Source organism: Oncorhynchus clarkii, chromosome 16, assembly GCF_045791955.1.
Source record: "Oncorhynchus clarkii lewisi isolate Uvic-CL-2024 chromosome 16, UVic_Ocla_1.0, whole genome shotgun sequence".
Taxonomy (NCBI): domain Eukaryota; kingdom Metazoa; phylum Chordata; class Actinopteri; order Salmoniformes; family Salmonidae; genus Oncorhynchus; species Oncorhynchus clarkii.
Window position 1 is genome coordinate 26,109,365 of NC_092162.1, and position 26,105 is coordinate 26,135,469.

The following is a 26,105-nucleotide window of genomic DNA, read 5'->3' on the forward strand; positions in this document are numbered from 1 at the left end:
ATGTGAACCTGGCCAAACAATCTGTAGCTAGCTACAGATCAAATAGAAAAGACACTGCCGTGAAGCTTTCATCCATGTATACGGGTAAGAGTCTAGCTACATTTTCAGATATTATACATATCTAATTTAGTCAACGTAATTTTCATTGCAAGTTAAAGCATACTGTTCACTAGCTAGCCAACGTTAGCTTGCTGGCTCGCTAGCTAATGTTACGTGTATGATCTGTGTAGTAGTATTATTCATACCTCATAAATCCATTTGCATTGCTAGGAAAAGCCAAATATTTTTTTATTTGTACCTTTTATTTAACTAGGCAAGTCCGTTAAGAACAAATTCTTATTTACAATGACGGCCTACCCCGGCCAAAACCCTCCCCTAACCCGGACAATGCTGGGCCAAAATCTGCACCACCCTATGGGGCTCCCGATCACGGCCGGTTGTGATACAGCCCGGGATCAAACCCGGGTCTGTAGTGACACCTCTAGCACTGCGATGCCACTCGGTTAGCTAGTTAGCGAACATTGAACCTAGTTGGTTGGCTTTAGCTATCTTCAGATTCATACTCCAGCATTTTATGCACAGTGGCTAGCTATGACAATCCATTTGTATTCTAGCTATGGGTTGGGGTTAGGGTTAATTGATTAGCTAGCTACATGTCAAAACAAAAGACTCCATTTCACAAGAGAATGATTACATGACCCATCAAGTTAGCCAGGTGTGGCTGGGGGTGATTACGACCATCTATTGAATTTCATGAACATGTGTACATGTCTAGACAATAGTGACCCACCCACTTAGCTAGATGTGGCTGGGGGGTGGTTATAGTATTTGGGTAAGGGTAAGCATCATCTAATAATTATAAAATATGAATAAAATATTACTATCTGGACACTTTCAAAGTCGGATTAGGATTTAAGCCAAGGACTAGATAAAGTGTATTTTTATCTAGAGTTTTTCCTTATTGTAGGCTACTACTTTCACCACTTTTTGTCTTGGAATCGTTGGTTGTTTACTACACTATCTTACTCACTCTGTTCAGGACATGGCCTAACATGTGAATTCTTAAAGAGATGGGTGGGGCTAATGCTTAAGAGGGTGTGAACGATTTTGAATAGGTGTAGACAAAGAGACCTCCAGTAGGTGTACCAAAAGATTCAAGGGCCATTTTCTCAAAAGTGGAGTTACAAGTTCATCAACTTTCAAAGCAGAATTACTTTCCCATTGTTCCTTAATTGCAGTGTATGTTATACAATTTTGTAGCTGAGTCTCTACTTTTATCCAATGTAAAAAAAAACACATTTCGCTACACAAGACCAAATCGAGGTGGTGGGTCACATATGATAAAAGGCATTTATGTATGTGTTATAAATGACCAAAGGGGTCTGACTATAAAATTGGGGAGAAAAAAAGGGGCAAAAAAACACAGCATTTTTTATTTATTTAATAAAAATAAATAAAAAATAAATAAATAAATAGGTTATCAACGTTCTGCTGATTTATATTATCTTATGATCCACAGGTTACTGTAGGGTGTGAGAGGTATTTAAATGCTTGATGGACCTACAAAGCTTGCGTGTGTGTGTGCGTCAGAAACAAGATGATTTAGAGTAGTCCGACCTGAGACTACTGCACCAGGTATTCCTCTTCTGTTCCCATGCTTGAGACCAGGGCTTGATTACAACCTGTTACAATGGTGGCTGATCTTTCAGTGGGGGAGTGGGTGAATGTGTCAAAGACCTGATGGGCCCAACACCGCATGGTATGGCTCGTTTTTGTTGTGTGCGTGTTTGTGTTCTGAGGAACATGTAACTTGGTTCCAGAAGAAAGCCACTTTCAATTTCTTTAGGTTGGCCTTTCAGCAAGGTACGTGTTTCTTGTTGTAATGTCGTCCCCAGGCTATTGCACACACAGCACATATAAGCCTGGGATATCAACCATTCAAAGTTGGCCTTAGTGGGAGTGAACATAGAACTCTATAGGAGTGACCTTACCGAGTAAAGTATGTGTCATCGTCACTAGTTAACAGAGTGAAAAAGTCATAATTATGGCTAAAACCTTTCAATTTCCACAATGTATCTTCTTAAAATTGGATTTTAAACCTAACCCTAACTAATGAAGGCCAAGTTTGATACGTTGTCTAGGAACGAGATTAGGTGTAATGTGACTAGCATGACTTCACTTTAGAGCGCATTCCAATCCTTCAACCCAACATGTCATCCTTTATAAAGTACATGTTTATATCATATTTGGCATAGTGGGTTATGTCACATTTGACATTGGTGATTATGTCATACAATTATGCCACATTTATGAACCATTTATAAAGCATGGTTATAGATACTTTAACACATTTACGTAGTGCTTATGAAGGCATTATGAAGGCTTTATAAGCTGAATGTAATTTAAAGCTGGACTGGAATATGTTTTATAACAGGGCCATTGACCAGAATCTGGCCTGGTCTCAAGGTCTGTGGACCATTGGATGAACAAAATATGTTATCAATAGTCTAATACCTAATTTAGGTTATTTATCTGAGAATAGCCTCCCGAGTGGCGCAGAGGTCGAAGGCATTGCATCGCAGTGCACGAGGCATCACTACAAACCCGGGTTCAATCCCAGGCTGTGTCACAGCTGGCCGTGACCGGGAGACCCATGAGGCGGCGCTCTATTTGCCCAGCGTCGTCCGGGTTAGGGGTGGGTTTGGCCGGCCGGGATTTCCTTGTTAGAACAGAAGTGTGGTTTTGTCCACCTGATTTACAAGTCATTGTAGTGCTCTTACGCAACATAAATCAGGAATTATGTTTTAGCTAAATTTCAACTCAATGTCTTTTAGGTGTTCTTGTATCAAATCAGGAGTCAGAAGGGCTAGTGGAGAAGGAGTCTAATTTCTTATAAACAATTTGTTTCCTTGTTTCCTCACCTCCTCTCCTCGCTTTCCTCTGATGTTTTCAAAAGGAGAGAGGATGGGAGGAGTCAAGGAAATCCTTTAGCAGGTCATTTTTATGTCCAAGTATAAGATGCATTGCTGACGTAAAGGTGCAACACCTTTGTGTTACTAAGTGAGTCTGTATTATAGGACTGACTGTTTTGGAGATCAGTTTTACAGCTTGTTTATCTTTAATCAGGTGGCTTGAAAGATGTAGCTGGGAGATGGTCCTCATTGCCATTCAATTAGAGAGTCAAATTTGAGAAGGAGGCTAGGAAAGTCAGGGAAGCAGGTGAAGGTAACAGTGAAATGAAGCAGATGTAGGCTTAGCACCATAGCACCACTGCTGCTTCAGGCAGCTGAAGCAGCAGGGTATCGCTGTAACATCAATGCAATGGACATAATAATGCGTATTCAGTCCCCAACCATAGAAGTAAGCATGATGAAAGTGAATAGTCAGGGAATACACACGCTTACAGTCATCTTGTTCTTATAGGCATTTTAGCAGGGATTTGTGCACATTAACATCTTGCAGTGTTAATTCTTAGATTAATACAACCCAATGGTTTTGTGTTATTAATATAGGTGTGAAAGCTGGAAAAGGAGGGAGTGGAGGTCATTGTTATGGTCCATAAGACAAATGACAGGGTAGTGAAGTAGTCTTCATTACAGAAGGCGATAATTACATGAAGGGGCATGGCGATGCAATGAGTGAATTTGTCGACCATTTAAAAGGTAAGGAAAATACATAATTATATTTTATTTAATATGTACCTGAATTAACGTAATTGAAAAATGTATTGTTATGTGGTTTATTTTTTTTAGACAACAGCTAAAGGCAGAAGGAAAAGCTCCACCAGGAAAACAAATAACCTGATGAGAGCTTCAAGACCTCTTCAACAAGAACTACAGTATGTTTAAATATGCCTCCTGATGTAATGTGTTTTGAAAAACAGTAATACAATAGAATTTGATATATATTTATGACCATAACAAACTCTCATAGTTTGACATAGTCCATGTGAACATTATATTACATTTTTTTTTTAAGAAATGAAAATTACAAATGTGTGTTTTGGTTAATCTGGTCATGGACCTATGTTTAGAGAAAATGAAACACTTTCATAAAATGTACTATAAAATATGTTTGTTGTGATGGGGAGAATTTAATGTCCATATGGCACTTGTAGTAAATATTGAAAGTACCAAATAAGGATGTTATGTCCGTTTGCAACGTATGATTATAGGAAGTCAGGTTCCAAATCCAAAAGTCAGAGAACCATGCCCAAATGGCATATATAACATCCAAATGGTACATGTAAGTATTGAAAGTGCCAAATCAGGATGTTATGTCCATTTGCCACATATGATCACAGTAAGTCAGGTTCCAAAAGCCAAAATCAGCAAACCATGTACAAATGGCCTATATAACGTCCAAATGGCACATGTAAATATTGAAAGTACCAAATCAGGATGTTATGCCCGTTTGAAACATATGATTATAGGAAGTCAGGTTCCAAATCCAAAAGTCAGAGAACCATGCCCTAATGGCACATATAACATCCAAATGGTACATGTAAGTATTGAAAGTGCCAAATCAGGATGTTATGTCCATTTGCCACATATGATCACAGTAAGTCAGGTTCCAAAAGCCAAAATCAGCAAACCATGTCCAAATGGCCTATATAACGTCCTAATGGCACATGTAAATATTGAAAGTACCAAATCAGGATGTTATGCCCGTTTGAAACATATGATTATAGGAAGTCAGGTTCCAAATCCAAAAGTCAGAGAACCATGCCCTAATGGCACATATAACATCCAAATGGTACATGTAAGTATTGAAAGTGCCAAATCAGGATGTTATGTCCATTTGCCACATATGATCACAGTAAGTCAGGTTCCAAAAGCCAAAATCAGCAAACCATGTCCAAATGGCCTATATAACGTCCTAATGGCACATGTAAATATTGAAAGTACCAAATCAGGATGTTATGCCCGTTTGAAACATATGATCATAGGAAGTCAGGTACTAAAAGTAAAAAGTAAATTAACCATGTCCATGTCCTACTGTAGGGGCAGTGCTCAGTGACATAATTTCCTGAAAAAGGAGGTAAAAAAACAATATAGGTTCACAATATCAACACTTAGTATATCAAAATATATATAACCATACATGAGGAATGTAATATATTTACAGTGATATATACACTGAGTGTACAAACTATTAAGAACACCTTCCTAAGTTTGAGTCCCTTTTGCCCTCAGAACAGCCTCATTTTATTGGGTCATGGGCTCTACAATGTTTCAAAAGCATTCCAGAGGGATGCTGGCCCATGTTGACTCTAATGCTTCCCACAGTTGTGTCAAGTTGGCTGGATGTCCTTTGGGTGGTGGACCATTCTTGATACACACAGGAAACTGTTGACCGTGAAAAACCCAGCAGCGTGCAGTTCTTGACACAAACCGGTGCACCTGACACCTACTACCATACCTCATTCAAAAGCACTTCTGAATGATCCCTCTGAATGTCACACATACACAATCCATGTCTCAAGGCTTAAAACTTCTTCTTTAACCTGTCTCCTCCCCTTCATCTACATTGATTGAAGTGGATTTAACAAGTGACATCAATTGGGATCATAGCTTTCACCTGGTCAGCTTATGCCATGGAAAAAGCAGGTGGTTTTAATGTTTTGTACACTCAGTGTGTATATATACTACCGTTCAAAAGTTTGGGGTCACTTAGAAATCTCCTTGTTTTTCAAAGAAAAGCACATTTCTTTTGACCATTAAAATAACATCAAATTGATCAGAAATACAGTGTAGACATAGTTAATGTTGTAAATGTCTATTGTAGCTGGAAACGGCAGATTTTTTCATGGAATATCTACATAGGCGTATAGAGGCCCATTATCAGCAACCATCACTCCTGTGTTCCAATGGCACGTTGTGTTAGCTAATCCAAGTTTATAATTTTTAAAGATTATTAGAAAACCCTTTTGCAATTAGGGTAGCACAGCTGAAAACACTTGTGCTGATTAAAGAAGCAATAAAACTTACCTTCTTTAGACTAGTTGAGTATCTGGAGCATCAGCATTTGTGGGTTCAATTACAGGCTCAAAATAGCCAGAAACAAATAACTTTATCCCGAAACTTAGTATATTCTTGTTCTGAGAAATGATGGCTATTCCATAAGAAGTTGCCAAGAAACTGAAGATCTCGTCGCACCGCTTTGCTTTATCTTGGCCAGGTCGCAGTTGTAAATGAGAACTTGTTCTCAACTGGCCTACCGGGTTAAATAAAGGTGAAATAATACAATTTTAAATATCTCCATAAAGCTCTGCCCTTGGTGTAATGAACACAAGGGGAGACAGAGAGCTGGTTTCAAGTGCAGGGAGCAGCAGATGTTTACTGCAAAGGACAACAGGAGGCAGGTTTCTGGGTCAGGCAGAAGGTCATACACAGGGGGTCCAAAAGGGCACAGTACAGGCAGGGAAAAGGCTAGTAACGTTGTCCAGGAGATCAGGCAATAAGTAGATTACAGGAAATCCGATAGGCTAAAGTACAGGCAGGGAATAGGCAAAAGGCGTAGTTAGTGAGGCAGGCAAAAACTATCATACACAGGAGGAGAAAAACAGAGCTCAGAAAGACGTGTGTCACAAAACAAAAAATACTGCACAGTGATGGGATGCAAATAACTGAACTAAATAGTGTGTGATAATGACATACAGGTGATTCGAATTCAGGTGATTGGGATCTGGAGAGTGAGCTGCGTTCAGGGGATCTACGTGTTTGAGGGTGCGAGTTGGAAGCAGACGTTACACTTGGTAGATAGTAAAAGAACAGGATGGACTGAAGACTTGTGGTCACTCAGAGGCTCCATGTCTTATGCCGTGTGACCAAGTTACTCAGAAGCAAAGATGATTGGGAACAATACAGGTATATTCTGTTCCTCAATTTATCTCTATCTCATGTACTTGGCTACACACCTAGACCAATTATGGGGAGTGAATGTGGAAGAGGGGAACCAACCTTCCTCAGAAGCACAGCATTGGTAGGATAGATATGTCTTACTATTGTTAAGCATATAATTGCCAACCATTAATATATAAATAGTTGGCAATTACAATATTAATTTGAATGTTTACATATCTTGCATAACTCATCTCATATGTATATACTGTATAACATTATTGCATCTTGCCTATGCTGCTCTGTCATTGCTCATCCATATATTTATATATTCTTATTCCATTCCTTTACTTAGATTTGTGTTTATTTGGTAGTTGTTGTGGAGTTGTTCGATTACTTGTTAGATATTGCTGCACTGTCGGAACTAGACTGTCTAAAACCAGCCACCCGGAGAGCTGATGAAAATGTGGGTTTGCACAACCAATGAATTTCTCCTCAAACTGTCAGAAATCGTCTCAGGGAAGCTCATCTGCGTGCTCGCCGACCTCACCAGGGTCTTGACCTGACTGCAGTTCGATTTCAGTGGGCAAATGCTCACCTTTGATTGCCACTGGCATGCTGGAGAAGTGTGCTCTTCACAGATGAATCCCAGTTTCAACTGTACTAGGCAGATGGCTAACTGCGTGTTGTGATAGAAAATTTACATTTACCTGATTTGTTGGATATTTGACGATATTACACTTAACTAAACAGTGAGACATTTCTGTTCTATTAAATGTCTGCCTAAAAACCGACAGCTGGCATTCCATAGATAAGATGTGGTGGGTGTCACCGAGATAGCCTGGAGGAACAGAACAAAGGCCTCAGTATTCCTAATTATCCTGCCATCTGGGAGACAACACCAGAGGCAGATGACCACAGGATGAACCCAAAGTGGCTTATGGTGCCCCCCAATCTATATGGGAGGGGTTGAATCAGCCATGACTGAGCATTCTTGGTATCAGCTATATAAGGAACAGCATGGTCTGTAAAGGGTAGGCTCTCGGACCATTCTAATTATTGCAATAATTAATCAATATTAAATAAAGATGATTGCTTGAAGAAATGACAGTCTCTCTCTACTGAAATTTCCACGACAGTGTATGGTATCATGTTGGCGAGCGGTTTGGTGATGTCAACGTTGTGAACAGAGTGCCCCAAAATGGCGGCAGGGTTATGGTATGGGCAGGCATAAGCTATGCACAATGAACACAATTGCAATTTATTGATAGCGATTTAAATGCACAGAGATATCGTGATGAGATCCCGAAGCCCATTGTTGTACCATTCATCCGCCACCATCACCTCATTTCAGGATTATAATGCACTGTCCCCCATGTCGCAAGGATCTGTACACAATTCCTGGAAGCTGAAAATGACCCAGTTCTTCCAAGGCCTGCATACTCACCAGACATGTCACCCATTGAGCATGTTTGGGCAAAATGAGCAACTAGGGGTCAGGAATATAATGTGAATGGTGGTCTACATATCACATTTTCAGAGTTGTATTCATTAGTGCGCACTGTAGCAAAACTTTTAAAACAGAAAACATGAGTTTGTTGTTGGACAAGTTTAAGGTAGCCACTCCCTGTTTCAGTCAGTTTTCTTCTGTACAGTGTCTAATAAGTACAACCCATTTGCACACGCAATGAATGAATGAGCACACATTGGAATATTCAACAAGGATTATTTTCCAAATGAAATGTAATACCATATCCCTTAACAATATATATATTTGAAATGTCCAATGCAGCCTTGTTTTATATCAATATTAAATAATCTCCGAGTAACAACTAAAGATGCAATATGCAGAAATCGCTACGTAATTTCCTGGCTGCTAAAATTGGAATAGTTCCGACTAATTTTAGTTTGTGACAAAACAAGCAAGTATAGTGTTGAGAATTCTTGTACCATCTAAACTTTCCATAACCAAAAAAAGCTGTTTGAAGCTGGTGTGCAAAACCAGAAGTAAAAGTAAAACGAGACTTAAGAACAGGAAGCATATAAAGAGCACACATAGACCAGCTTTACTGCTTCTTAGAAATCTGTCATTTTCATTGAAAGCAAGTCTAACTCACATCTTTATTTAAATTTGGTCGGGTTGCCCAAAATTTTTAATATTGCCGCTTTTAATTGCCTTACTGTAATTGTTTTCATTGTTTTGGTCACCATAAGGAAACTAACCAGCAAAGAAAAATTGGCACTTGCAACGTCCATTGGATTCCAAGAGTGTTTTCTCATGAAAAAAAATGTGCAAGCACCTCAATCCATGATGAACCAACATAGATATTGGGAACAAACATTTGGCTGAATAGGGGCAAAATTGTGATTTCCAGTCGAAAGCAATGCAGCTATTCATTCCTTTCACGTCTCATGTTTTAAAAAAGCAGGAAGTCTCTGTGAATCCATACAACCACTCAAGTCCCCATTGACACGTTGGATAGTTCACAGTCCCTCCCTTCAAAACTTTCACACCAGAAAACCCAGAATTGCTTCCTCTTAAAGCAGAGACATGTTCACTGGTGGTGGGGACAGTTGGTAGGGGAGTTGTTGACCTTCCCACACGTTAACAGAGAAACAATGGCTCCATTGACTTGGCTGTATCCCGCCTCACAGCCAGAGCAGTTAAAGGTCCAATGCAGCCGTTTTTTAACTCAATATTAAATCATTTCTGGGTAACAAGTACCTTACTGTGATTGTTTTAAATTAAAATGGTTAAAAAAAAATAGCTTCTTAATTTTCAAAGAGCAATTTCTCAAGCAAGACTTTTGCTGGGACTGTCTGGGAGTGGTCTGAGTGGGGAGGGGAAAACTAGCTGTTATGGGCAGAGAAAAACTTTCTTATTGGTCTATTAACTCATTGCCGGGTGCTTTCACCAGGCAGACCAAAACACCATCGCACTGAAACAGAATTTAATTTCAGGCAGACTTTTTAAACAGCTCTTACACTAAAAAGGGCATTATCATAACTTTCACAATATTATTCCAACGTCATAGTGTGGAAATATATAATAAACGGAAAATCACATTTTTGAAGATCCTTTTTGCTTTATTTTTACTATTTTCTACATTGTAGAATAATAGTGAAGACATCAAAATGATTAAATAACACATATGGAATCATGTAGTAACCAATAAAGGAGGGGGTGTGATGGTGCTTTGCTGGTGACACTGTCTGTGATTCATTTAGAATTCTAGGCACACTTAACCAACATGGCTACCACAGCATTCTGCAGCGATAGGCCATCCCATCTGTTTTGCGCTTAGTGGGACTATCATTTGTTTTTCAACAGGACAATGACCCAACACACCTCCAGGCTGTGTAAGCTCTATTTGACCAGGAAGGACCTGGCCTCCACAATCACCCGACATCAACCCAATTGAGATGGCAGAGTGAAGGAAAAGCAGCCAACAAGTGCGCAGCATATATGTGGGAACTCCCTCAAGATTGTTGGAAAAGCATTCCAGGTGAAGCTGGTTGAGAGAATGCCAAGAGTGTGCAAAGCTGTCATCAAGGGAAAGAGTGGCTACCTAAAATATATTTGGATTGTTTAACACTTTTTTGGTTACTACATGATTCCATGTATGTTATTTCATAGTTTTGATGTCTTCACTATTATTCTACAATGTAGAAAATAGTAAAATCTTTGAAAAACCCTTGAATGAGTAGGTGTGTCCACACATTTGACTGGTACTGTATATCATTGCATGGTTTCCCCATTACTCCCAATGGTGTTGGTTAGCAGTGACGAAAGTTAGCTGAAGTTAGTACAGGCTGTTTTAAGAAATCCGAACCGAGGATTACAGTTTCCCTTGGGAGTAAGAAACAATATAGCTGCAATGTCTAAAATACCGAACCTATCCTTTAAGTAATTATTTTAGGCATTGTTATAGATCAATTGATACGAACTTCTGACTTAAATCTAAAAGCTTGGTTAGTAAAGTGTAATTCTTAGATTCTGTTATTCCATGTTTTCCCACAATATTTATTTATTCTGTTTAAGAATGCATTTCACACAGACACAAAATATTGAAGGATTTTTTCCCATGTATTAAGGCACACGTAGTGTATATAACCAATCATTACATTAAAAAAAATACAAATTTTCTTCATAAAATATTTTCTTACATATGGACTCCTCTCTGCACTGTCGCCAGCATAGCTGCATGGTTAGTACACATACAACCATATTTCGTACAAAAAGCTTTTGTTTTCTTCCTTGCAAGTATTGTGCATGTTTACGTCATGTTTCTTTGGCTCACTGATAGGTAGAAAACATCCCAACCGGACAAACCCTCAATGTACAATACCAGTCAAAAGTTTGGACACACCAACTCTTTCAAGGGTTTTTCGTTATTTTTACTATTTCTACATTGTAGAATAATAATGAAGACATTAAATCTATGAAATAACACATATGGAATCATGTAGTAACCAAAAAAGTGTTAAACAAATCAAAATATATTTTATATTTGAGATTCTTCAAAGTAGTCACCCTTTGAACACGCTTGGCATTCTCTCAACAAGCTCCATGAGGTAGTCACCTGGAATGAATTTCAATTAATTGGTGTGCCTTGTTAAAAGTTAATTTGTGGAATTTCTTTCCTTCTTAATGTGTTTGAGCCAATCAGTTGTGCTGTGACAAGGTCGGGTGGTATACAGAAGATAGACCTGTTTGGTAAAAGACCAAGTCCATATTATGGCAAGAACAGAGCAAGTAAGCAAAAAGAAAAGACAGTGCATCATTACTTTAAGACATGAAGGTCAGTCAATTCAGAAAATGTCAAGAACTTTGAGGCGCTATGATGAAACTGGCTCTCATGAGGACCGCCACAGGACAGGAAGACCCAGAGTTACATCTGCTGCAGAGGATAAGCTCATTGGAGTTAACTGCACCCCAGATTGCAGCCCAAATAAATGCTTCACAGAGTTCAAGTAACAGACACATCTCGACATCAACTGTTCAGAGGAGACGGCGTGAATCAGGCCTTCGTGGTCAAATTGCTGCAAAGAAACCACTACTAAAGGACACCAATAAGAAGACAAGACTTGCTTGGGCCAAGAAACATGAGCAATGGACATTAGACCGGTGGAACTCTGACCTTTGGTCTGATGAGTCCAAATCTGAGATTTTTGGTTCCAACTGTCATGTCTTTGTGAGACGCAGAGTAGGTGAACGGATGATCTCTGCATGTGCGGTTCCCACCGTGAAGCATGGAGAAGGTGTGGTGGTGCTATCCTGGTGACACTAAGTGATTTATTTAGAATTTAATGCACACTTAACCAGCATGGCTACCACAGCATTCTGCAATGATATGGCCATCCCATCTGTTTTGCGCTTAGTGGGACTATCATTTGTTTTTCAACAGGACAATGACCCAACACACTTCCAGGCTCTGTAATGGCTATTTGACCAAGGAGAGTGATGGAGTGCTAAATCAGATGACCTGGCCTCCACAATCACCCGACCACAACCCAATTGAGATGCGTTGGGATTAGTTGGACTGCAGAGTGAAGGTAAAGCAGCCAACAAGTGCTCAGCATTTGTTGGAACTCCTTCAAGACTGTTGGAAAAGCATTCCAGGTGAAGCTGGTTGAGCGTGTGCAAAGCTGTCATAAGGCAAAGGGTGGCTACTTTGAAGAATCTAAAATATATTTGGATTTGTTTAACACTTTTTTGGTTACGACATAATTCCATGTGTGTTATTTCATAGTTTCTCTCTCTTCACTTTTATTTTACAATGTAGAAAATTGTAAAAAATAAAGTAAATTGAGTAGGTATGTCCAAACCTTTGACTGGTACTGTATATAAAAATATTCCCAAGAAAAAGTACAAAACGCCACCTGCGGTTCCATCCTCACATTCATTTGTTTTAAGGGGAGACTTGGGGAGGGTAGAGGCTGTTGAACTTGTGTGTTTTTTAGATCAACTACATTGCAGTTAGCAACTGCAGGCGGACTTATCCACAAATCATAGTGAGTAACCATTTAGGATGCAAGTTAATTTGTAGATCAGTCAGTCTGCAGTCTCCGACAGCAATGTAGTTGATCTCAAACACGCACACACAGATACAGTGGCAGAGGCAGAACTTCATGTAGGGGGAGGGAAACCCCAGTCCTGAAGGGTCAGCTTGGATTGCTTACGCCTCTGTGATTAACTTAGTTGCTGATTGGCTGATGAGCCCACTGATTAAGACTTCCCAAGCCTAAATTAATCGATGTGGATGGGAGTAAGAATCTCTTGAGAACTGGAGTTGTGTGGTTGCTCCTCCAGGTTTAGTGGTTTTTTTCCCTTGTCTGAAATCTCTGGCGTTGTAAAATAGCACTAAACTCTTTAAGAGACCTCAGATTTCTCATATCGTCACCGGAAAACCTTGTATCTCCAAAAAGTGAACTTTTCAGGAATTGAACAAAAAAAATGTTTATTATAGTTTTGGAACCTCAAGGTATTTTGAATGACTTTGATTGGTCCTAGAGTCATGAAACTTTTACAGCACGTGGAAGGGAATGACTGTCAATATACTGTATGTAAAAAAATTAAAAAAAAGATATGAGATCTGTCAATGGCTCATCAGAAACGGCTGACAAAGCTTGTCTAAATTCTACGAGTAACAAAACTGCTGGTTGTATAAAAAGCTATTGGCCGTAACTTCGGAGTTGTATAATCAATATCTATCAAATTTGTTAAGACATCCCAAATGCTTCAGAAACAAAAGCAACACATTTATAAGTGGCTAAAATTGTTTACCCATACGAGGACAACAAGATTCCAAAGCAAATGTGGCTAGTGCTGGTGCCAATACCTCGGGGAAGAACATTTATTTTTTTAATCTATGAATACTTTAACCATCCCCACCCGACACTGACACACATAACTCATTGTTTTGGTCACTATCAGGAAACTAACCAGCAAAGATTAATTGGCACTTGTAAAGTACATTGGATTCCAAGAGTGTTTTCTCATAAAAACAAATGTGCAAGCACCTCAATCCATGATGAACCAATGTAGATCTTGGGAACAAACATTTGACTGAATTGGGGCAAAATGGTGATTTCCTGTCAAAAGCGTTGCAGTTATTCATTCCTTTCAGGTCACGTGTTTAAAAGTCTCTGAATCCATACAACCCCTACGCCCCCCATTCAAACATTTGGGATAGTTCCCAGCCCCTCCTCCATGCCAACTCCAAGGCGTTCACACCAGAAAACCCAGGATTTCTCCCTCTTTTCAAAGCAGAAGCATGTTCACTGGTGGTGGAGGGGACAGTTGGTAGGGGAGTTATTGATCTTCCCACACATCCATAAAGGAACAATGGCTCCATTGACTTGTCAGTATCCCCCTCACAGCCAGAGAAGTTAAAGGTCCAATGCAGCCATTTTTATCACAATATTAAATCATTTCTGGGTAACAATTTAGAACCTTACTGTGATTGTGTTTATTTTTGACCATTTTAATTGAAAACAAACAGATTCTTAGCAAAGAGCAATTTCTCAAACAAGAATTTAGCTAGGGCGGTCTGGGAGTGGTGAGTGGGGAGGGGAAAACTGAAAACTAGCTGTCATTGCTAGAATTTTGGAACTTGTTCTTGTTGGTCTATTAACTAATTTACTGCCTGGTAGTAGGCATGCAAAAACTCCATCCCACCACAACAGGCTGAAATTTCAGGCTGTCTTTTTAAACAGATCATATACTAAAAGGGCATTATCATAATTTTCACAATTTCACAGTATTATTCCAAACTCAGTGTGGAAATATGTATAAAACAGAGAGAAATCACATTTTTGACTGCACTGGGCCTTTAACATGTAAATCGCCGGTTAAAAAATGCGGTCGATTATTAACTAGAAGTGTGGGCTTGTTGCCCAGAGGAATCTGAACTATGCATTGATTATCAAAAACAACAACAACAACAACGAGGGACACATTTCCCTCTTCAGAACCACACGCAAGAATATAAACATGTCTCATATGAATAAAAATACATTGGTTTCTTCCAACTTCAAGGGACAAACAAATTCTCAAAATATTCAACCGTAGTATTAGAACTCAATCTTCACTTTTCTTGGGCGCGTCCACGATGACAAAGTTTGGGACACAGTGGAAGAATAACACTGGACCCTATCTTGGAAACTTTCGGAGTTATGCAGTGCGTGTATTGCACATACTGCATTGTAAGCAACTGAAATTAAAACGCAAATATCCTTTTCAAATGAAAATGTAAAACTTTTGCCAATGTGGTTTTCCACTATTCAGCTGAAAACCTGGAATTCTTCGTACAGTAGTACCTTTCCCAGAAATGTCACTGGTATGGTGTAAAGAACTTATCAAGAACATTGCACAAAGTCCAAGCTTACACAAACCCCCTTGGTCTTCTATATGCCAATCTACCATTTTGAAAGCCACATTAATGAACACGTCTTCCCCGGCCACAATGGCGGTCTTCTAAATGCATAATGTATTTCTTTCGTGGGGTACAGACGTCGGTCAGATGGTCAGCAAAGCCCTTCTCTTGGCCAAACAAAATGGCTTTGATTGTACCGAGCCCCATCAGGTCTTCGAGCTGCTCACCAGAATATTAAACTTCTTCCTCATAAGCATATAAATGGCTTACCGGTGGGGGAAAATGGTTGAAAAGACATCATATACAGGGCTTCCTTGCAAAAGAGACCTTGGTCTCAATGGGACTCCTTGCTAAAAATAGGTTAAATACATTACAACCAGTTTTGCCAACAGGGTTGTTTTTGTCTGAAACCCCACACATTAGTGTGTTGTACATTTCCCCCCCCATAAAACCGGGAAGACGAGCAATGTCTTATATGTATGATTACAAGAAGGAAAGGATAAGGGAATCAGACACTCACATAATGATTCACACACAAACATGACAATATACCACACAAACATGAATGATAACGTTCAATAAAATAAATCTAAAAACTAAAATATTTCTAATTTGATATCCCTAGTCCAGTGTTACTTGGATTATTCTCCCATTTACCATGAGATTACTTAAAATATTTAGATATTGTGGTTCTGTCTGTCTTTTGCCTGCTAGTAGTACCATATAGTCAGGATTTGAGAACTGTTTATTTCCGGTGAGTGAATTTCCTCGGCCTTCAAAGTACTCCGTGTTGTTTCCGAGGCTGTGTTAAAAATGTTGACATTGAGGTGCTACCGTAGGGAGACAAGGAAGAAAGAAACCTTGGTGAGCGTTGAAACAAGTTCAGCACACACATGCTAATAATAACAACGTCCCTCTGATAATGCTACATTGTATTGGGTGGTGCTGTGTAACACCCCAGGTTTTTCAGGGATACAAGCTGGACATCCTCTGGCTGGCAGCCCTGTGACTGCTACTCCAAACAGTACACCTCCAATCACACACTAGTTCCCACTCATGCGAACTTAATCTCAGACACTCAACGTGCATTCACTCTTAATGCATTTTCTCTCAAATGCATGCACACAGGCACACACACACACAGTCCTCACATACCCCCTGCATCCCACACACACAGTCCTCACATACCCCTGCATCCCACACACACACAGTCCTCACATACCCCCAGCATCCCACACACACACAGTCCTCACATACCCCCTGCATCCCACACACACACAGTCCTCACATACCCCTGCATCCCACACACACACACTCGTTCCCATCTTCCATCCCTCCCACGCTCCTCCTTTTCTACAGCAGTAGCTACCCTATCCCCTGTCCGTAACCCAGGTTCATGCCTCCTCACATCACTTCCTGTCAGTCTCATCAGGTGTGCTCTCTCTGGCCGCTCCAGGTGTCTGCTAGGCCCAGGTACTCTGGGTTCTCTGCCGTGGGCGTCACAAAGTCATTCACCTGCCTGGGAGGAGGGTTAGGCCCCCTATCCCTCTCCCCACCACCACCCCCTCCGGCCACAGCCTTAGCCACTAGGTCCAGGTAGTAGGGATTGTCGAAGGCAGGCGAGGTGGAGCCGGAGGTCATCATGGGGACCAGGTACTCCGGGTTCTCCACGCTGTGTCCCGAGCTCAGGCCATTGGGGAGGTGCCGATGCCTCTCTGCTGCCCCCTTGCGGGGCAGGGTGCTGGGGCGCTCGACGGCCCCCGGCCGGAGGTCCTGCACCTCCTGGTTGATGTACTCTGGGGGAGGAGAATGAGGAGAGGAGAATAGTTCAGATATCTAGTTTCACATAGAGATATACAGATTGAATTATATATTTTTTGAATGATAGTCTTTGAACATAAACAGGTGAAGGCACAGCCATATTACGTGAATAACAAATGAATAGGGACAACACTCAGACTGATTATGACTTGCACAGATGTTTTTCAGCACCACGTATAAGTAGATGAATGTGTGTATTCAGACCTGAGTTCAAATACAATTTGTTTTCCTTCAAATACTTGAGCATTTGCTTGAGCTTGCCTAGAGTCCCAGATGCAAGGGGTAAGTTTACACTTATCCACTGCACTTATCCGCAGTGGTGAAAAAAGTACCCAATTGCTAAAATTGAGTAAAAGTAAAGATACCTTGATAGAAAATGACTCACCCAGTAAAATACTACTTAAAGTCACCCAGTAAAATACTACTTGAGTAAAAGTCTAAAAGTCTTCGATTTTATATATGCTTATTTATATATACTTATTTGGCGCTGGCCCCCATGGGAAGTACGTTATTTTCTTTAGGAATGTAGGGGAGTTGATGTTGTCAACAAAATATAAATAGTAAAGTACAGATACCCCAAAACTCTACTTAAGTAGTACTTTAAAGTATTTCTACTTAAGTACTTCACACCACTGCTAATCCATTGGTTCCTTTGGACCAGGCAAAACAGCACAGGTCTATTGTGTACTGTCTATGACCTAACTCACCTGGTAACGCGTGATTATGATTATACGCATTACCCCTACGGGGCAGCGAGTGATGATTAAGATGATTATAATGATGCATCGGTGACGGTCCATCCGTCTCCAGGTCGCTCTCTCCTCCATTGGGGAAGGTGGGGTCTTTGCAATAGCGCCCGGGGCTCGCTGGGGCGTCATCGGGACCCCCGTCCAGGAACACAGAGTCTGAGTGTCCCCCCGTAGAGAGGTGTGAGGTGGTGCGGGCCAGGAGGGAGGGGTAATGGGGGTTCCAGGGCCCGTTGGAGATGGCACTGGCCCCCATGGGCAGAGTGGGGTACTGGCTGCGCCCCAGGGTGCTCACCGAGGAGTACATGCTTCTCGGGCCGCCCGCCATGGAGGGCTCACTGTCCAATCCATGGTCCGTACTCTGAGGGGGTGGAAGAAGAGTTTGTGTGTGAGACAGAGAGCGAGAGAGAGAGAGTGTGTGTGTGTGTGTGTGAGAGAAAGTAGATCAAGGAAACTTACTATTAGGGGAAGAAGAGGCAAAAGGGGAGAGGGAAGGGGCAGGAGGAGGGGGAAAGATGGAGAAGGGAAGGAAATGAGGGAAGAACAGGAGAGGTCGCAAGTAGAGGCTAAGTGATCGTTCCAAAGACAGACAGGACAGAAGAAAAGGGTAAATGGGAGGAAAAGGCAGAGGAAATAATTCAGAGCGGACAAAGTGAGTTGAGTACTGACCCTGTGTGAGTGGTGTCGTGAGGGGCCGTTGGGGCCCGAGGTCTCCGCTTGGGGTCTGAAGAAGTTGGGCTGGGGCACCAGGTACTCCTCAGCATCCAGCAGGTCTCTGATTTCTGCTCCCTCCTCCTCCAGTAGCATCCTGAAGAACTGACTGTCAACCGGACTGGACAAACTCATCTTGTCATCATTCTGGCGAGAGAGAAGGCAGGGAGGGAGAAAGGAATGATTTAGGAAATTAAGTAAGCTGGTAAGCAAACAGATGGTGAGGGTTTGGCTACATGTATTTGAACAAACTCACATGCACACAGATTCCACTCATACTCATGTCACAGACTGGCAAACAATATCCACACATCAAGCATGTCTACAAGCACGCACACCCAGTCACAGACGGACAGACGGCAACATACAGAGACAACAACAGACACACACACCTGGATGACTACGTAGCGAGGTGGGTCTCGTGCCATGGCGCTGAACTCGGTCACCAGCTCCTTGAATTTAGGCCTGCTGTCTGGTTCAATCATCCAGCCTGAGTATCAAACGCAGACACAGGTCTGAACTATACTAATCAATGAAATACATTTCATTTGTGTTGCGCTTTTAAAAAAAGACTTGAATGGATGAGTCTTTTCCATTTATTTGGAGTATTGGCCTATGAGCTGTGTCAACAAACTTAGATTTTGGGATGAACCCCCCCCCCCCCCCCCATTTTGTTTGTATGGAAGAAACTCTACAGTTCCAGTGCCACTTACACTTGACCATGATCATGTAGACGTCAATGGTGCAGATAAGGGGCTGGGGGAGCCTCTCGCCCCCCTCCAGCAGCTCTGGGATGTCTCGTGCCGGGATCAGGTCATAGGGCTTGGCCCCAAAGGTCATCAGCTCCCAAACAGTCACCCCTAATGAGATCGAGAGATACAGTTGCAGATAGAGATGGTTCCAAATGCTCCATCCAACATTAAAAAACAGTATGGTGTACTATGGTATAAATGCTGTAGTGTTTTTGCAGACTTTACTGTAGTATTCACTTTAGTATTTTTGCTGACTGTTCTATACTGTAGTGTTTTTGCAGACTGTATTATACTGTAGTATTTACTGTAGTGTTTTTGCAGACTGTATTATACTGTAGTATTTACTGTAGTGTTTTTGCAGACTGTATTATACTGTAGTGTTTTTGCAGACTGTATTATACTGTAGTATTTACTGTAGTGTTTTTGCAGACTGTATTATACTGTAGTATTTACTGTAGTGTTTTTGCAGACTGTATTATACTGTAGTGTTTTTGCAGACTGTATTATACTGTAGTATTTACTGTAGTGTTTTTGCAGACTGTATTATACTGTAGTATTTACTGTAGTGTTTTTGCAGACTGTATTATACTGTAGTATTTACTGTAGTGTTTTTGCTGACTGTTCTATACTGTAGTGTTTTTGCAGACTGTATTATACTGTAGTATTTACTGTAGTGTTTTTGCAGACATAAATGTAGTATTTACTACAGTGTTTTTGTTGTATTATCTTTTACATAGAGGTGGCTTACTCCTTCAGGAGAAATACTAAAAGAGCACATTTTCCTTAACCATTAGGTAGGTAGGACTAGGGTGTGAATGGATAGTTCAGAGCTTCTGCTCCCTATTTCTATTACCTGTAGGGAACACAATATGGTCTATATTTGGCATGTAGGTTTATCACTTATGGGTGTCACAAATTGTGATTATGGGGGAGGGGAATTGGCAGTATATATTCAAATTCAACAATTTAGCATTTACTATAGTTAAAAAAAGTGTAGTGTTTTTGCAGACATTACTGTAATTTTTACTAGTGTATATTTGCAGATAATACTGTAGTAGTTACTGTAATATTCTACAACATTCTATTGTAAGTACTACACATGATCGAGGGATACTACAGTGTGTAGTATAGTATTCTACAGTAAGTACTGTAGTATTATATAATAAACTGTTGTTTTGGCATGTGTGATATTATGGCAATAACAGTCTATTCAAACTAGAAGGTAGTCTTTGAATGTTTGGTGCCAACATGGCGGCCATTTAAATGTTATATCTCACACTCAGTTTGCGGACTTTATGCAGAGCTATAGATAAACAGTTGTGGGCACTAAAACCTGTGGTACAGGTTTTTGTAAACAAACTATTGCTATTCGATTCGATTGAGTGCCTTGTTGCATACGCATTATGGCAATTGTTCTGCCTATACGACTTAACTTTTTATTGCCCACAAATGTACAGAGATACTGTTGAGTCTGAAATAACAGTCGACGTTGCCGTCTTTGTGAATATTTAAATGTTTAGTGCCATTATTTATATATTAAGTATGAGTATCAAGATGGGTTAGACTGTGTCTAGACTGACCGTAGCTCCACACATCACTCTGGTGGGTGAACTTCCTGTGGAGGATAGACTCCAACGCCATCCACTTAATAGGCACCTGAAGAGCACAGATACATCACATTGAGTGAGCAAAACATTAGGAACACCTTCCTGATATTGAGTTGCACACCATTTTGCCCTCAGAACAGTCTCAATTCGTCGGGGCCAACGGGATCCCCCAGTTTGTTATGTCAAGTTGGCTGGATGTCCTTTGGGAGGAGAACCATTCTTGATAAACATAGGAAACTGTTGAGCGATAAAAAAAACAGCAACGTTACAGTTCTTGACACACTCAAAACGGTGCGCATGGCAACTACTACCATACCCCGTTCAAAGGCACTTAAATATTTTGTCTTTCCCATTGCCTGGTTAAATAAAATACAAAACTTCACCGTCTGATGGCACAAATGCACAATCCATGACTCAATTGTCTCATGGCTTAAAATTCTTTCTTTAACCAGTCTCCTCCCCATCATCAATATTATTTTTTTTAAACAGAGATTCACCATTGAGACCAGGGTCTCTTTCTCAAGGGAGCCCTGCACATACAATTCATAGACAAAATCTAATAAAAATCAGATCAGTACAAAAACAAACTAAATAATAGCACAACAAACAATAAAAAAAACAGCATTATTCCTCCGCAAATAGTTCCCCAATTAGTATTTTAAGTTGCCCAAGCGGCATCAGAGCATCCAATTGCTGTGTATTTTGCAGTTGGTTCCAGCAATGATGTGCATTAAAACTAAAAGCAGATTTACCTAATTCGGTAGAGACCTGAGAAACCTCAAGAGTGACCAATCCCGCTCACAGGGTTGGTTATCTCATATATTTTTTAAAACTTTAACAACAAAGTTAGGTAAGTTGGAAGCTTGTGTAGTAGGGCTTTATAAACAAAAAGGGAGTGATAAATTGATTGACAGGACTTTAATGAGGACCAGCCCACCTTTTGATACAGGACGCAGTGGTATTAAGTGTTAAGACTGTCACCAGTGATAAAATGAATGGCACTATGGTAAACGGCGTACAAAGTTTAAGAGTGGTAGCTTCTGCAATCCGGTAAATGGTGTCACCATAATCATGAACTGGCAGGAAAGTTGACTGTACAATTTTCAATTTAGGGAGAGGGAAGATCTATTTCTAAAAAAGCCCACTTTAAAATCTTTGCTTTTTAACTAACTCATGCATATTTGTTTTTTAAAACATGAAGTATTTGTTAATCCAAATGCGCAGATTTGTAGGCGGGAACCTGATAAATGGGAGAATAATCAAGGGCTGGTTGATATGGCCAAAATTTCATATCACTATATTTTTCAAATATTTTACAGTATTTGGCATTATTTTAGATTTTATGAATAATAAAGGTTTTAAATACATTTATGAGAAGTTCATGACCCTAGGGTGGAAACATACATTATAAGTGATTTCAATTGAGCTTTCTCTATTCTGAATGTTTTATATTGTTCAATCCAACTTCAAACCAAAATAACTTTCTGCATTTTCATACATTTCTGGATTTCCTGCACTTTGTTATTATTTCCACACAGTGTCCCACAGAGCTGCATAATATGGGCAAAGACATCTAGGCCTAGTTAATTGGTGAACTGTTGGAATCATGGAAATAGAATGATTTATCTCATTCTAAAGTTGGAATATAGTGGGCAGCACCTTGAATAAATTGTTGTTTGATATGGCAATGAATGAATAAGCCATGGAGGAATTACTGACAGGGTAGAAACCAAAGTGTTGGTCAGTGTTTCCATGGGACTCTAATTAGAGGTTACATGACATGTTTTCTTACCTCATGTAGCTAGCTAATATATTCATGCTTCGTCTATTCTTCTCTGATTTGGTAGATACCATTGCACAAACAACCTGGCTGTGTGAGTTAGCTACGTTTGCGCTGACTCATTACATAATCTAACTAGCGATTAGCGGCTAACAATTTATTTGAGCTGGAACTTGCTAAGAAAAGAAAAACTAGCAGACAGTAGTTTGCAGGCAGTAAGATACACAAACTAATAATGTAGTTATATATAATGATAGATAATAATGTAGTTAACGCTTGTAGAAAGCAGCCTCCTTTGTCACCAACATCTTGCAGAATTAATGGTAAGAAAGTGCTAGTGACATCTTGGTTGAGCAACTGCTCTCTCCTTGAGTGACATGGGGCAGAGCTTGGTGTGGGAAGCAGCAGGGGGAGAGGGAGAAAAGTAGCAAATGGAGTAAACCATTAAAAAACGGATATTACACGCGCCAGAGTTGCATGTCACATTTAACAAAACAAACATTGAAATACCATTATAGAAGGTAAAGTAAAAACACAAACTGGTTCCAGCCCTATAACAATCCAATGAATACATATGTATCCATTATAGTAAGCGCATTAACTTTCAACTGTGCTCCAAATCGTTTTGAAATCGGAACATCTGCGCCTGCAATTTAATATCACGACCGGAACCTCTATCATTGTCCTACTTTGCCACAGCCCTGTGAACCGCAGATTATTGAAGCATATGATTGAAGCATATGATTAGTCTAGTTATGTTAGGGATCAAGGGGATCAAGGGGATTGGATGCATGTTTTAAAGAAACGCCCATCAAGGTTAGAGTGGAGCTGAATGGAGAGAGAGAGAACGTTATCCTCTGAGTTTATAAAACTGTAAAAATAGCAGCATGGAAGCGCTGTTTAATGTACAATGTCAACAAAATGTAATTGCGGTTACTCCCACCCCTATTGCAGAATGCAGCCTTTTGTCAGCATGTCATCCACATTTTCATTAGTTCCCTGGTTTGGTGATTGGCATTTAGGCTGTGACAAAGAAAAGGCAGCAGACAGAACTAGAGCATGTTTTTGCAGGGAAGTTTGGTAGGGTGACCCGATTTGTAACTATGAAAATCATATTGTCGAACAGGTTGTGAACTAAAATTATTTTTTGTTTCATTTTAGAGGGGGGGGGGGGGGAGACAATCAATAGAAACATAATTTGATCTTATCTTCAGGAGATTTTATTATATATTTACTTTATTTAGTCTGATCAGTGGAACAATTCACTTTTTTTTATATATATTGGGCAATAATGTAGGGTAATTACTCTGCTTGTCAGCAAGAACACTACTGTTATTCCCCACAGTTATTTTATTATTCCACTTCTTCTTGATGTATGTATGTATGTATGTATGTATGTATGTATGTATATATATATATAAATAAACACACACACAGCCATACCTTGCCTCCATCAGCATGGTACTCTGTTTCGTCTATGTCCAACAGGCGAGCCAGGCCGAAGTCAGTGATCTTGACGTGGTTGGGGTTCTTTACCAGGACGTTACGTGCTGCCAGGTCCCTGTGCACAAGACGCACATCCTCCAGGTAGCTCATCCCCTAAACATACACACACAGACACAAAATAAGAAATTACACCCATAGCCATTATGATCCCATGCAGACGGACGAACGAATGAATGATGGACAGATCATATCTCTCGTAGCCTCACCTTCGCTATCTGCACACACCAATTGAGGAGGTACTGGGAGCCGATGTGGTCCTTGTTCTCTCGGACGTAGTCCAGCAGGCAGCCGTATGGCATGAGCTGGGTGACCAACTGAACTGTGGAGGTCAGGCAGATACCCAGCAGACGACACACATAGGGACTGGCCACACCGGCCATTACGTACGCCTCCTGTGTGTGTGTGTGTGTGTGTGTGTGTGTGTGTGTGTGTGTGTGTGTGTGTGTGTGTGTGTGTGTGTGTGTGTGTGTGTGTGTGTGTAAAGAAAGAGAGAAAGAGCGAGAAAGATAGTGAGAGTCTGTGTGTAAGGATTCATTAAAAGAAGGATGGGTTGATACCAAAACTCACATCCAGGATCTCCTTGTTGGCCTTGGGCGAAGTGTTCTCCCGCAAAACCTTGATGGCCACCGGGATCTTCACATTCTCCCCATCAGGAGCCCACGCCCCCTGGAATGAGTATATTCACATTATAATTACGCTATAATAACATAGTAACTTTAGAAAAAGTTTGAATTTCAATAAACGATGTTGACAATCAATGTTATATTACATTTCAAACTATTCGATTGGTATGAGGGTATCTTATAGACAACGCAAAGGCAGACAGACGCTTGCACACACACCTTGTAAACAGTGCCGAAGGCTCCTGAGCCCAGAACTCTTAGCTTCTTTAGCTCGGTCTCCTTGAGGATGCGCATCTGGGCCTGATTGGGCAGGGCTCCGCTGGGAGTCAGAGGCTCCACCAGCTGCAGACAGAGAGAAGACTCCCATCATGTTTGCAGTTAAAACTAGAACCGCAATCACCGACTCTTTCACTTAGAACTGAAACTTTTATCACACTTGTGTTACGACAAGACCTACGACATTGATAATGCCCTGGGAAACACTAATAACATTAACTACAGGGGTTATAGAAGAAAAATTGCCGGGGGCCAAGTTAACCTCCCCTTTCATGTATAAAAAAATTAAATTAAATAAAAAATGTTTTAAAAGCATGACCATGTTCTTCGGGAAAGACGATAACTTTGTACACGTATGAAACTTTTCAATGTTTAAAAAAAAGAAGACGAATCCATATGAAGGAAATCCGTCGCAGTGACAGAACTTTAACCCCGTAACTATAAGACAGACAGCTTATTAACATATTGTATGATCTTTACAAGTAGTGGCCTACTGATATTACAAAGACATCATTTACAAGCTTCGCATGAATCATTTTCCAAATTCTGTCTTTTGAACAACAACCCCGCCCCCCCCATGATGCTTTGCGCCAGCCCTATGTGTCATGGCAGTGCCCACACCCACCTCATGCTCCTGGAGGATCCTCCTCAATGTCTCCTTCCTCTTGAGCTGTTTCTGTCGGCGTAGGTAGAACACCAGCAGACCCAATAGGATGAGGAAGAGCACCGCCCCGCCCACCGCAGCCGCGATCGAAGTGCCCGGCCTGGAAAGACAGAGAGCAACATTCACATTCATCAAGTACCTACTACTTTTACTAATGCTACTACACATTCATAAACCCTCTTGGCTTCCTTGTGAATATTTTGTGAATGCATTGAAGCAGGTGTAAGTAATCCTCGGAGCAACAGGACAACAGGCTCAAAGATGACACTGGAGAACTTCGGTTATAGAGCAGGAGAGATAAAAGATCAATTTATTTTTACGACAGTTGGATAAGAGAGAATGGGAGAGAGTTGGATAGAGGGGAGAAACAGCACCAGCTTGGAGAAAAAAGAAAAGTAT

The 26,105-nt window shown here is 40.6% G+C and overlaps 1 protein-coding gene across 2 annotated transcripts in view; it reads right to left on the reverse strand.

Annotated features, from left to right (window-relative positions):
- Nucleotides 1–13,276: 13,276 nt before the first annotated feature.
- Nucleotides 13,277–26,105, reverse strand: part of LOC139368263 (erb-b2 receptor tyrosine kinase 2) — a 37,176-nt gene continuing 24,347 nt past the window's right edge. Inside the window, exons 17-28 of one of the 2 annotated variants that reach the window (XM_071106980.1) lie at nt 25,668–25,806; nt 24,986–25,108; nt 24,711–24,809; nt 24,350–24,535; nt 24,081–24,236; nt 20,831–20,906; nt 19,212–19,358; nt 18,891–18,988; nt 18,457–18,645; nt 17,749–18,148; nt 16,629–17,016; nt 13,289–16,050 (exon numbers count right to left, since the gene is read on the reverse strand). In XM_071106980.1, coding sequence (XP_070963081.1) covers nt 16,649–17,016; nt 17,749–18,148; nt 18,457–18,645; nt 18,891–18,988; nt 19,212–19,358; nt 20,831–20,906; nt 24,081–24,236; nt 24,350–24,535; nt 24,711–24,809; nt 24,986–25,108; nt 25,668–25,806 — 1,981 coding nt within the window. In that variant the 3' untranslated portion in view covers nt 13,289–16,050; nt 16,629–16,648. Of the gene's footprint in view, nt 17,017–17,748; nt 18,149–18,456; nt 18,646–18,890; nt 18,989–19,211; nt 19,359–20,830; nt 20,907–24,080; nt 24,237–24,349; nt 24,536–24,710; nt 24,810–24,985; nt 25,109–25,667; nt 25,807–26,105 lie in introns of both variants that reach the window. The other variant, XM_071106979.1, reaches the window with a different exon arrangement.